We start from the raw sequence: 13299 nt of genomic DNA on the forward strand, positions 1-13299 counted from the left end.
ATGTCAGAATTGCCTCTCTGGTGCCTTTACCTGTCCTAAAGCCAAACTAATAGTCATCTAACACATCCTCAATTATCTTTTCCATTCTTTTGCATATTGTTCTTGTCAGCAACTTGGATGCTTGAGTTGTTAAGCTGATTGTACGATAGTTCTTGCACCACTTGTCAGCTCTTGCAGTCTTCGGAATTGTGGAGATGATATTTTTCCGAAAGTCAGATGGTATGTCACCAGACCCATACATTCTACACACCAATGTGAATAGTGATTTTGTTGCCACTTCCCCAAATGATTTTAGAAATTCAGATGGAATTTTATCTATCCCATTTGTCTTATTTGATCTTAAGTACTCCAAAGCTCTTATAAATTCTGCTTCTAATACTGGATCTCCTGCCTCTTTTAAACTGACTCCTGAAGGAAAGACTTTCCTTGTCACCCCATCTGGTAAGTCTCCCCTGACCCGTGGTTCTGGATGACTTTTCTAAACTATACCCCTCTCCCTAAACCTCTCCAGTCCTTTCCCCTCTTCCTTCCCCTTCAACTCTTCTGCCAGAAGAAGGAGCCACTGACTCCGAAAACTTGTAAAAATTCAGCCCTTTTCAGTCTGAGGTGCTTGTAACTGTTTCCACAATAAAACTCTGTCTTGAAATTTGTTAGAAAATCCAAAGACAATCTGACAGTATGTAAATTACACCAGCATCAAGATGCAATCAATACTTTCACTGTGTGATGGTAATGGCAATGTTACCAATGACAGTACTAGTGAAGCAAAGTCACTAAATACAGTATTATGAAAAGGATAGATTGCAACTCATAATATAGCAGAGATTTTGAGTTGCAGGCAGGCACAACAAAGACTACTAAACAAAAAAGCTTTTGGCCAGAAGGTCTTCTTCTGAATTACACAACATACATGTATACATTCAAGCAAACATGGCTTACATCTTTCCAGAAGGCTTTTGATGCGATTCCTCACATACATCTCCTAATGAAACTGCGTGATTATGGAGTATCATCACAGTTGTATAACTGTGTTCACATCATCTTGTCAGAAAGGTCATAGTTTTCAGTAATGGAGGGAAAGTCATCAAGTGATATCTGGCATTCTCCAAGTAAATGTTATAGATCCTCTGCTGTTTCTAATCTAAATAAATGATTTAGGAGACAATCTGAGAAGCCCTTTTAGATTGTTTGCAGATGATGCTGTCATCTGCCATCTACTAAAATCATCAAAAGATCAAAAACAATTGCAAAATGATTTAGCCAAGATGTCTGTATGTTACAAATGAATGGCAATTGACTCTAAATGATAAAAAGTGTGAGGTCTTCCACATGAATACGAAATGGAATCTCTTAAAGTTTGGTTACATAATAAATCACACAAATTTAAAAGTTGTTGGTTGAACTGAATGCCTAGGGATTACAATTATGAACAATATAAGTTTGAACCATCACATAGAAAATGTTATGAGGATTACGGACCAAAAACTGTATTTTATTGGCAGAACACTTACACAATGCAACAAATCAACTAAACAGTCTGCCTATACTATGCTTGTCCATCCTCTTTTGGAGTACTACTGCATGGTATGAGGTCCTTACCAGTTAGGGTAGATGTAAGGGGGGAAGACATCAAAAAAATTCAAAGAAGGGTAGCTCACTTTGTATTATCATGAAATAGGGGAGAGAGTGTCACAGATATGATATGCAAGTTGGGGTGACAATCATTAGAACAAAGGCATTTTTCATTGTGATGAATCTGAAAATATTTTGTTGACTCAACCTACAAAGAGAGACATGACCATCATAATAAAATAAATCAGAGCTACTACTTAAATGATTTAGGTGTTTGTTTTTCTGGCATGCTTTTCAAGAATGGGATGGTAGAGAAATAGTCTGAAAGTGATTTGATGAACGCTCTGCTAAGCACTTAAATGTGAATTGCCGAATAATAATGCAGGATGTAGCTGTTTAACTGTGGATTTTGCTATTGGGGTTTAAAAATTATATCTGTGAAGAGAAAAATGGGGTTAAATTCAAGATGTGGGTTCCAGTCTTGAAAAACATATCATGGAAAAAGTCTTTGGTCTGATTCCTCTGGTGAACAGAACACGAATACAAAACTTACTCTGATGTTGAAGACATTCTTTGACTTCACATTCTACACTGGAAACAATAACAACAAAATTGCTTATATCTCATCTCAGTTTATTACCAAATGTCAATGATTTAGACATATTGAGTGTACATTGATGTAAATTCTAGGTGATGATTCTAGTTATTGGAAACTGCCAATCTGAATATGGAAAAATAGCTAAAGAGAACTTTTTTAAACATGCAAGTTCAGAAAATAAAACACATATCTGGCACTGAACCTAAAACTATGACATTACAGATATTATTCATGTGTTCAACAATATCAAAAGAAGATAGATTGTTACTCATTGTAAATGTGGCACATTGCATTGCAGACAGACACTATAAAAGGCCTATTGTTACTCATTTAACTTTTGGCCAAAGCGTTCTTCAGAAAAGGAAACACATACACATTCATTCACACAACCAAGCATGTCATACACACACAATGGCCATCTCCAGACTGGTCCAAGCTGCCGGAGGTAGCAGTCATGTGTGCATGAGGTGTGCTTCCTTATGTGAGTGAACATGTGTGTTTCCTTTTCCGAAGAAGGCTTTGACTGAAAGCTAAATATGTAATAGTCTTTTTGGTATGCATGTCAGCAACTCAGCATATCATCTTTACAGTGAGTAGCAATCTATCTTTTTCCTTATATTGTTGATATTCCAACCCAGAGTTTCCACTGTCTTATTTATGAATTTCTCACAGTGACACCTAACTTGTTGATGTGTAACTATAAGAGTGCCACCAGTGTGTGTTAACAAGTTCCAGTGTGTGTTAACAAGTGAACAGCCACTGACTGATGCTTAGCCCACTTTTTTAAAAGTCTCTTATTAATAGTGAAATTTGTGAGAAACAGAGGATTTGTGAGAAACAGAGGAATCTTTTGCACACATCCCATTATTTTTGAATATGTAGTTACAACTAATTTTAAAACTCTGATTTTCCTATACAAAACTGTTGACTTCCTACTGCATTTTAAGCAAGTAAAACATGTTTTATCTATATTTATTATACTGAAATTGCATTTTCAAAGTTTTCTGTTCTGTGCAGATCATTCACTGCACAGTGACAAATTCCATAAGCATGAATTCATTACCAAAAAGTGTCATGAAAGTCAACTGGAGAAAAATGATTGCCACAAAATATACACAGAAGAAAGAAATATGACAAAGGATATAAGTTATAAACTACTTTGACTTACATGATTAAAAAGTAGAGAATTATCTCATGATAGACATTCAAGATGTATTGTCTGTTTGTACAGATCAAGTATCTGCATCAGCTGTTTATCATTCTCTTACCTATTGAATTCTGTGTGTTCGGATAAAGTTGTTCTGTGACTACTGAGACAGAAGGCTTGTATAATCACATACATGGCAGATTATTAAAAAACACATTTTATTAGAAAAAAGATTTGAATTTGTATTGTAGAACAATTGCAATATTTACACATATTAAGTACAAAAATATACATTTAAAAGAATTATACGGTCATGTTAAGTATGTACAGTCTTATTTTGTTTGAACGATTGTGTTCTTTTGTACTCAAGAACCACATGGAAAGAAATTATATGATAAGTTTATTCATCTCTGTCCGGTTTCTCAGTTTTTCTTTCATGCTCTTCCACTGCAGTATTTTGTTCCACATGTTAGCATGCTGGAAGTACAGGTGGCATAAGCAGTGGATGGTAATCTTCAAGAATAGAGTGTGGTCTCAATCCATTCATCAATGCTGAAACTTGCATTTCGTGTACCTTCTGGATCTCTTTTATGAAAAATATCTGTAAAACAGTAATTCATCTAAATTAATAAGATATACTGAACAGATAAGACTATTAAAATATGTTCTTGGATTTGACTTCATTTGTAGCTGCAATCAGTCTCTGTTTTGAAATATTATCAGTGAACACTATAAAAATTGTGACTTTATTTACTATTTGCTTGAAATAATTCAGATGGCGTCCTCTTGGGTAAAATATTCCGGAGGTAAAATAGTCCCCCATTCGGATCTCCGGGCAGGGACTACTCAAGAGGACGTCGTTATCAGGAAAAAGAAAACTGGCGTTCTACGGATCGGAGTGTGGAATGTCAGATCCCTTAATCGGGCAGGTAGGTTAGAAAATTTAAAAAGGGAAATGGATATGTTAAAGTTAGATATAGTGGGAATTAGTGAAGTTCGGTGGCAGGAGGAACAAGACTTCTGGTCGGGTGACTACAGGGTTATAAACACAAAATCAACTAGGGGTAATGCAGGAGTAGGTTTAATAATGAATAGGAAAATAGGAATGCGGGTAAGCTACTACAAACAGCATAGTGAACTCATTATTGTGGCCAAGATAGATACGAAGCCCACACCTACTACAGTAGTACAAGTTTATATGCCAACTAGCTCTGCAGATGACGAAGAAATTGAAGAAATGTATGATGAAATAAAAGAAATTATTCAGATAGTGAAGGGAGACGAAAATTTAATAGTCATGAGTGACTGGAATTCGAGTGTAGGAAAAGGGAGAGAAGGAAACGTAGTAGGTGATTATGGATTGGGGGTAACAAATGAAAGAGGAAGCCGGCTGGTAGAATTTTGCACAGAGCACAACTTAATCATAGCTAACACTTGGTTTAAGAATCATGATAGAAGGTTGTATACATGGAAGAACCCTGGAGATACTAAAAGGTATCAGATAGATTATATAATGGTAAGACAGAGATTTAGTAACCAGGTTTTAAATTGTAAGACATTTCCAGGGGCAGATGTGGACTCTGACCACAATCTATTGGTTGTGACCTGTAGATTAAAACTGAAGAAACTGCAAAAAGGTGGGAATTTAAGGAGATGGGACTTGGATAAACTGAAAGAACCAGAGGTTGTACACAGTTTCAGGGAGAGCATAAGGGAACAATTGACAGGAATGGGGGAAAGAAATACAGTAGAAGAAGAATGGGTAGCTCTGAGGGATGAAGTAGTGAAGGCAGCAGAGGATCAAGTAGGTAAAAAGACGAGGGCTAGTAGAAATCCTTGGGTAACAGAAGAAATATTGAATTTAATTGATGAAAGGAGAAAATATAAAAATGCAGTAAATGAAGCAGGTAAAAAGGAATACAAACGTCTCAAAAATGAGATAGACAGGAAGTGCAAAATGGCTAAGCAGGGATGGCTAGAGGACAAATGTAAGGATGTAGAGGCTTATCTCACTAGGGATAAGATAGATACTGCCTACAGGAAAATTAAAGAGACCTTTGGAGATAAGAGAACCACTTGTATGAACATCAAGAGCTCAGATGGAAACCCAGTTCTAAGCAAAGAAGGGAAAGCAGAAAGGTGGAAGGAGTATATAGAGGGTCTATACAAGGGCAATGTACTTGAGGACAATATTATGGAAATGGAAGAGGATGTAGATGAAGATGAAAGGGGAGATACAATACTGCGTGAAGAGTTTGACAGAGCACTGAAAGACCTGAGTCGAAACAAGGCCCCCGGAGTAGACAACATTCCATTGGAACTACTGACAGCCTTGGGAGAGCCAGTCCTGACAAAACTCTACCATCTGGTGAGCAAGATGTATGAAACAGGCGAAATACCCTCAGACTTCAAGAAGAATATAATAATTCCAATCCCAAAGAAAGCAGGTGTTGACAGATGTGAAAATTACCGAACAATCAGTTTAATAAGCCACAGCTGCCAAATACTAACACGAATACTTTGCAGACGAATGGAAAAACTAGTAGAAGCCGACCTCGGGGAAGATCAGTTTGGATTCCGTAGAAATACTGGAACACGTGAGGCAATACTGACCTTACGACTTATCTTAGAAGAAAGATTAAGGAAAGGCAAACCTACATTTCTAGCATTTGTAGACTTAGAGAAAGCTTTTGACAATGTTGACTGGAATACTCTCTTTCAAATTGTAAAGGTGGCAGGGGTAAAATACAGGGAGCGAAAGGCTATTTACAATTTGTACAGAAACCAGATGGCAGTTATAAGAGTCGAGGGACATGAAAGGGAAGCAGTGGTTGGGAAGGGAGTAAGACAGGGTTGTAGCCTCTCCCCGATGTTATTCAATCTGTATATTGAGCAAGCAGTAAAGGAAACAAAAGAAAAATTCGGAGTAGGTATTAAAATCCATGGAGAAGAAATAAAAACTTTGAGGTTCGCTGATGACATTGTAATTCTGTCAGAGACAGCAAAGGACTTGGAAGAGCAGTTGAACGGAATGGATGGTGTGTTGAAGGGAGGATATAAGATGAACATCAACAAAAGCAAAACGAGGATAATGGAATGTAGTCGAATTAAGTCGGGGGATGTTGAGGGGATTAGATTAGGAAATGAGACACTTAAAGTAGTAAAGGAGTTTTGCTATTTGGGGAGCAAAATAACTGATGATGGTGGAAGTAGAGAGCATATAAAATGTAGACTGGCAATGGCAAGGAAAGCGTTTCTGAAGAAGAGAAATTTGTTAACATCGAGTATAGATTTAAGTGTCAGGAAGTCATTTCTGAAAGTATTTGTATGGAGTGTAGCCATGTATGGAAGTGAAACCTGGACGGTAAATAGTTTGGACAAGAAGAGAATAGAAGCTTTCGAAATGTGGTGCTACAGAAGAATGCTGAAGATTAGATGGGTAGATCACATAACTAATGAGGAAGTATTGAATAGGATTGGGGAGAAGAGAAATTTGTGGTACAACTTGACCAGAAGAAGGGATCGGTTGATAGGACATGTTCTGAGGCATCAAGGGATCACCAATTTAGTATTGGAGGGCAGTGTGGAGGGTAAAAATCGTAGGGGGAGACCAAGAGATGAATACACTAAGCAGATTCAGAAGGATGTAGGTTGCAGTAGGTACTGGGAGATGAAGAAGCTTGCACAGGATAGAGTAGCATGGAGAGCTGCATCAAACCAGTCTCAGAACTGAAGACCACACAATTCAGAATCATTTCTTACGTTTAATTTTGGGGTTTTTCAATACTCACAACAAGTATTTATTGTCATCTATTGGGTGTGTTTTCCAAGACAAATTAATTTAATTTTTGCCACTGTACTGCAGTACACAGCATTTAAGAATAAGGTTGCACAATATCACTGTACAAGGTTTCTGTTACATACATGACATGAAAGTAATCATATTCTTACTTCACATTTACGCATGTTTGTTATGATTACATATGTGCAATGTTGTATTTCAGTCTGTTATGTTAGTCATATGATAGTATTTCTCCAAACGATGAAAATTATTAGTTTGATGCTTCATTGCCCTCAGTAAACCATATTTACTAATGCTTGTTTGATCGTTTACCAAATATTGCTTTTCTAGAGATTATGAAATATTGCATTTTTTGAGAGCTTTATACTTGATTTTCAATGTTCACATCAAGCAAGGCAGAGCACTGAATATAGCACTGGACTTACATTAGGGAACAGTGGGGTTCAAATCCCCATCTGCCCTTCTAGACTTAGGTTTTTCATGGTTTAGATAAAACACTTAAGGCAAAAGCTAGAATAACTTGTTTGAAAAGGGCAGCGGCTGATTTCCTGCATCAGTCTTCCACAAACCAAGATTGTACTCAATCTACAATTAGTTTTTTATTGATGACAGAGTAAACCATAGTCTTCCTTGCCTTTCTTGAATGACCTGCTTGATTTCCCTAGAGGATAGAGTCTTAGTTTTTGCGCTGTTGGTATTATAAGGTCTGACATGGAGAAAACAAGACTGCTTACATTATTAAGGAACTGTTTTCATAGCATATTGCTGCTCACCTTTGATGAGTAGATCACCATTATAAAAAAATAGGTGCCAATAGTGGAACAGCTAAACAACCATATTATCAAGAAATTTTGGGAAAACTGAGTGAACACTTCAGCAAGAAGTAGTCCCACTTGATGCAGTATGAATAATTTTGAATTAGAATAACTGTCTGTCCATATTTCTTTATCATTGAAACAAATTATGAATGTTTTTGAAAACAAGAAAGAAAAACCACACAATTCTAGAACATTCAAAGAACTAAATCTTGGAACAGGATCTTAGTGTAAATGAGCACTTTGTTAATCACTACTGCTTAATAAGTATTTGTCGCAAGACTAGTTGATAGACTACTGAACTGAATATGAAGCACTTGCAACTCAGCTGAGTATAGGTATGTAATATTAATTCTGGAGCACCATGAACAACATTTATTTTAGAATAACCAGATTACTGTTGCACATGTACAACAATCCAAACATGTACTGAAACGAGACAGGTACAATCATTACAAGGTAGGTATATCAGCCTAGCTTGGTCAGTAACTAAGTGAAGTTTTTGTCAGAACCAAACAGTAATAGTGTTGTGCTACAACAAAATAAATGTAATCACAGTGCTCCTGGTGGCCAGCGCATGAAATCTTTTGACAACTTTGACAAACAAATCAGCTGGTTATCAATGTATGTTGATGTCTGACACTTCAAACTTATTTAAACCAGCAATTTTCATTTGTTTTTAAAAAACCTAAGCAAATAAGTAGATCCATTGAACCAATGTAATGTCTCCATAAGTTACAAAGTTACAGCATCTTATATCTTGATCTGGGACTTATGTGAACATGCAAACAGTTTCAAGAGTGACTACTAATTTGCCAGTTATACAATATGGTTCTTTTCAGCTGATGTTCAAATTCTCTGAATGAATAATGATATGATTTGGTACATAGAGTAGAAAAATATCAAATTCATCACATTCAAAATGGAAGTACTCTTCTTGTATGAGAGAACAAATGTCAGTGTTGTTAATATTTGTTATTACTCTTGTAATAATGAATGAACTGTGCCAAATTGGTGAGGTATCATGATGAAAATATGTATATAATCAAATGATGTGATCCCTCAAGTTGTCTCTGTGTGACTTATTAATGGAAGACTTACGGGTATTCAGCTGACTAGTTGTCTCCATTTTTTTGCCTGCAATTGAAACAACTCATCTGAATAACCATAAAACCTAAAACCATCATTATTTATGTAATCAAAATCAAGATCAGTTCAGCTCTGAAGCTCAATGGGGGTTATATAATATGTAGCCCTCCATCACCCATCTGTGAAGAAGGTTTTGGTTTCCAACTGCAAGATGGATTTGAAGATATGGTTGTCAAAAAGAGACCACCACTCCACTGGACTTCTTATGAGAAGTCAATGAAGCTGTCGGAAATCGAGAGCCAAAGAGGCCAAGACTGGCTAGACTGTTCATATTTATCATGTTCTTGAGTGATCTCGAATGTTCTCAGAAAAAGAATTAAAATAAAGATGAAGTGAAGTGGGCCCTTTTCAGCTGATAGATTAATATGAAAAATTCAGCACCCTTGGTTTGTGGAGGGAAGATGAATAGTGTTTATCAATTTTGCTCCATTATTCAGGCATATTTGAGTCCAGAAGGTGAGGTTTCACACTACAGTTTATTATAAGTATAAAATTAATTTAATTAAAAAAACTCAAAACTGATTAATAATTAACTCTAAAAGCACTTGCTGCAACTAGATACAATTTTTATTTAAAAACCACACATTATGTTTAAGGAAATTATTCCCATTCTCAAGTGCATTTTATCATACAAAAATGTCTAAAGTCTGATGTTTTCTGTGAGCTGTTGTATTTTTTTTAGTGATTTCAGTGATTTGAGTGAGCTGCTATATAGAAATACACATGCTGATCACCACTTACACATGTTGCTTACTATCCAGTGTAACACAAAAAAACTGTAGTGAAGTAGTTGAGAACTACAACGTGAATAACTAATGCCTGTCAGTAGCAGAGAATAATCCTATTCTATCATTGCAACACTGCAACTTATTTTATGAATACATTTTTGTTGTCTTACATAACGCACTTAGGTCTCCTTGATAACGTATGACTTCAAAAACTCATGGAACGCACCTACATGATAATTACATCTAATGAGTTCAGTAACATGTATATACGCTACATGTTAAGAATTAGTGTGAATGCATGGTTGGTTGGTTCACTGGGTGGTTGAGAGGGTGAGGTTAAGGGACTAAAAAGCAAAGTCATCAGTTCCCCCCATCTGAAATTAATGACCTCAGCCACAAATCTGATTAAACTGTGGTAGTATGTAGGAGTGGTAAAACCAAGCCATTGAGAGATATGTTGAGCTGGACAGCAGACCAGAGAGTAGATAAGGGTCCCTATGGCACAACTGCAGCAATCCAAGACAGTAATGGTATAAACAATTGCTTGTAGCTGTGTGGAGAGGGAAAATGTAACAGCAAAACGGAAAAAGCTGAAAATGTAAGGAACTCCAGTAGGACAGACAACACTAAAACACGGTGAGGGAGATGATGAGGTTATAGACTGTGACCTACGTCAAACACATAAGTCACAACAGACAGCACACTGGTCTGATGAAGACCGCTAGCCCATTGATGGTGACAAAGAAGAGTGTAAAGACTCAGCATGAACTCTTTAGGGTTGCCATTCTCATGCACCTGTGTGATGCTGACCTCTAAACTGAAACAGTGAGATGTATAAAAAGTAATTGGTGAAAACTGAGAGCCCCAGTCATGGAGGGTACATAAAATCTAAAGACATCAAGTGGTGGTGTACACTGAGATGACAAAGTCACAAGATAGTGATATACACTTATACAGATGGCGGTAGTATTGCATACTCAAGGTGTAAAAGGACAATGCATTGGCAGAGCTGTCATTTGTACTCAGGTGAGTCGTGTGAAAAGGTTTTTGAAGTGATTATTGCCACACAATGGAAATTAACAAAATTTGACAATGGTAACTGAAACTGCACATGGGACATTCCATTTCGGAAATCATTAGGGAACTCAATATTCCGCAATCCACGGTGTCAAAAATGTGCTGAGAATACCACATTTCAGGCGTTACCTCTCACCATGGACAACACAGTGGCTGACAGCCTACACTTAATGATTGAGAGAAGTGGCATTTGCATAGAGTTATCAGTGTTGACAGACAAGCAACACTGCATGAAATAACTGCAAAAATTAATGTAGGATGTATGTCAAATGTACCTGTCAGGACAGTTCAGTGAAATTTGGCATTAATGGGCTATGGCAGCAGATGACCGACATGAATGACTTTGCTAACGGTATGACAATGCACGCAGCACCTCTCCTGAGCTAATGACCATATCAGTTGGACCCTAGAGAGCTGGAAAACTGCAGCCTGAACAGATGAGTCCTGTTTTCAGTTGGTAAAAGTTGATGGTAGGGTTCGAGTGTGGAGCAGATCCCATGAAGCCAAAGTCCCAAGTTGTCAACAAGCACTGTGTAAGCTCCATAATGCTGTGGGCTGAGTTTACATGAAATGAACTAGGTCCTCTGGTCAAACTGAACCAATAATTGATTGGAAATGCTTAGGTTTTGCTCCTGGGAGACCATTTACAGCCACTCATGGACTTCATGTTCCCAGCAATGATGGAATCTTTATGGCTGACGATGCACCACGTTCACCAAGCCACAGTTGCTTGCGACTTGTTTGAAGAACATTCTGGACAATTTGAGCTAATGGTTTGGTTACCCAGCTCACCCGACAAGAATCCCATTGAACATTTAAGGGACATGATCAATAGGTCAATTTGTGCACAAAATCCTGCACTGGCAACATTTTCGTAATTGTGGACAGCTTTAGAGGCAGCATGGCCCAGTATTTCTGCAGGGGACTTCCAACAACTTTTGAGTCCATGCCATGTGAGTTGCTGCACTACACTAGGCAAAAGAAGGTCCAACACGATATTAGGAGGTACCCCATGACTTTTGTCGCCTTAGAGTATGCCTTATGTAGACCAAAAAGACTGCAATGTGACACTGTAGATTTAGAAAAGGCCTATTGGACTGCGGTTTTTAACTTAACCATGTGATCAGTTATGTGTTGCACCTCCCAGAAACCACACTGATGGGGAGCCAAAGGACCACATGATTTGAGAAACCAACAGAATCATCAGGCTACGATACTGTCAAACAGTTTTCCAAGCAAGTTAATGAAGCTAATAGGTCGGCTTCCGTCAACTGACTTGGTTTTTTGCCTGGCTTAAGGACTGCATTAATAACACTCTCTCTCCATTGCAAAGGGAAAACACCTTCTGGCCAGGTATGGCTAAAGACTCTTTAAAGATGGAGTCTGTGAGTCGCATGCAGATGGTGGAGCGCCTGCCTATGAATTAAACCAGGACCTTTGGTTTTATGAGATGAGTCAAGAGCCTGAAGTAGTTCCCAGTCAGTGAAAGATTCATTATATATTTCAAGGTTACAGAGAGTAAAGGATTAGCAGATTTCTTCAACTTTTTTTTCACATGGTTGTAAGGTAGTCATGTAAAAAGAGGATGGTGACACTGTTGCAGTGTGGGCCATTATGCGTTCAACAAAAACCAATACATCATTAGAAATACCCAACATGAAGGAGGCAGCCTAGAGCAATTGTTGATCTTTAGCAGCTCGGTAGGCTAGCAGCTTGGCCCACAGGAGGGACCAAGAGACATAGTTCCCCAGATGGAGACATAGCCCTTCTTTTTCTCCTTAACAACTAGATGGGTGTGGGGGAAAAGATGGTGCTGTAGGAAGCACAATAAGGAGGATTCTACCTCATCCATTCGCTAATTTACTTGCTGGCTACCAGAGGTCAACACTGAGGAAATGCAGGGTTGAGGTTCAGCCTTTCACCCAGTTATAGTAGTGACAAAATTTGATAACAGTGAAACGGGATATAAGCATTTGTACTTTTTCTGGCTTCAAAATATGAAAGGTGACTGGAGGCCTGAATTCCTTGGATTTTATATTCCTTAATTAAAGTAACATACTATGCAGATTTCAGGATGGTAGGTTGGACGACTTCACAACTGACACAGGGTGGTGGTTGCTCACATGGGAAGTTTTCATGATGCGGCAAATCTCGGTCTCCACAGTTGAAGACATATGCTCAAAGCAATAGCATTAAAACAGTGCATTAGGAGTGGAAAATACAGCTCACATCACAACAGCATTTCATTGTATTAACTTTTTCAGGAGGTGAATACCCCTCAGAAATGAGGATGAATGCACCGGTGTCAACCTTGCTGTCTGGTGGGGCTTGATGTACGCAGTGTATGAAGTATACCACTAATTCCTCCAAGATTTTGTGTAATTCTTCATCTGTCTGCAGTGTTCAGTCCC

At 37.8% G+C, this 13299-nt stretch overlaps 1 protein-coding gene across 2 annotated transcripts in view; it reads right to left on the reverse strand.

Moving 5' to 3' along the window:
* Nucleotides 1-3570: 3570 nt before the first annotated feature.
* The window catches only part of LOC126183430 (calpain-A-like), a 237547-nt gene continuing 227818 nt past the window's right edge, over nt 3571-13299 (reverse strand). For both annotated transcript variants that reach the window (XM_049925418.1, XM_049925408.1), the window contains one exon: nt 3571-3918. In XM_049925418.1, the coding sequence (XP_049781375.1) occupies nt 3833-3918 (86 nt within the window). In that variant the 3' untranslated portion in view covers nt 3571-3832. The remainder of the gene's footprint in view (nt 3919-13299) is intronic.

Source organism: Schistocerca cancellata, chromosome 1, assembly GCF_023864275.1.
Source record: "Schistocerca cancellata isolate TAMUIC-IGC-003103 chromosome 1, iqSchCanc2.1, whole genome shotgun sequence".
Taxonomy (NCBI): domain Eukaryota; kingdom Metazoa; phylum Arthropoda; class Insecta; order Orthoptera; family Acrididae; genus Schistocerca; species Schistocerca cancellata.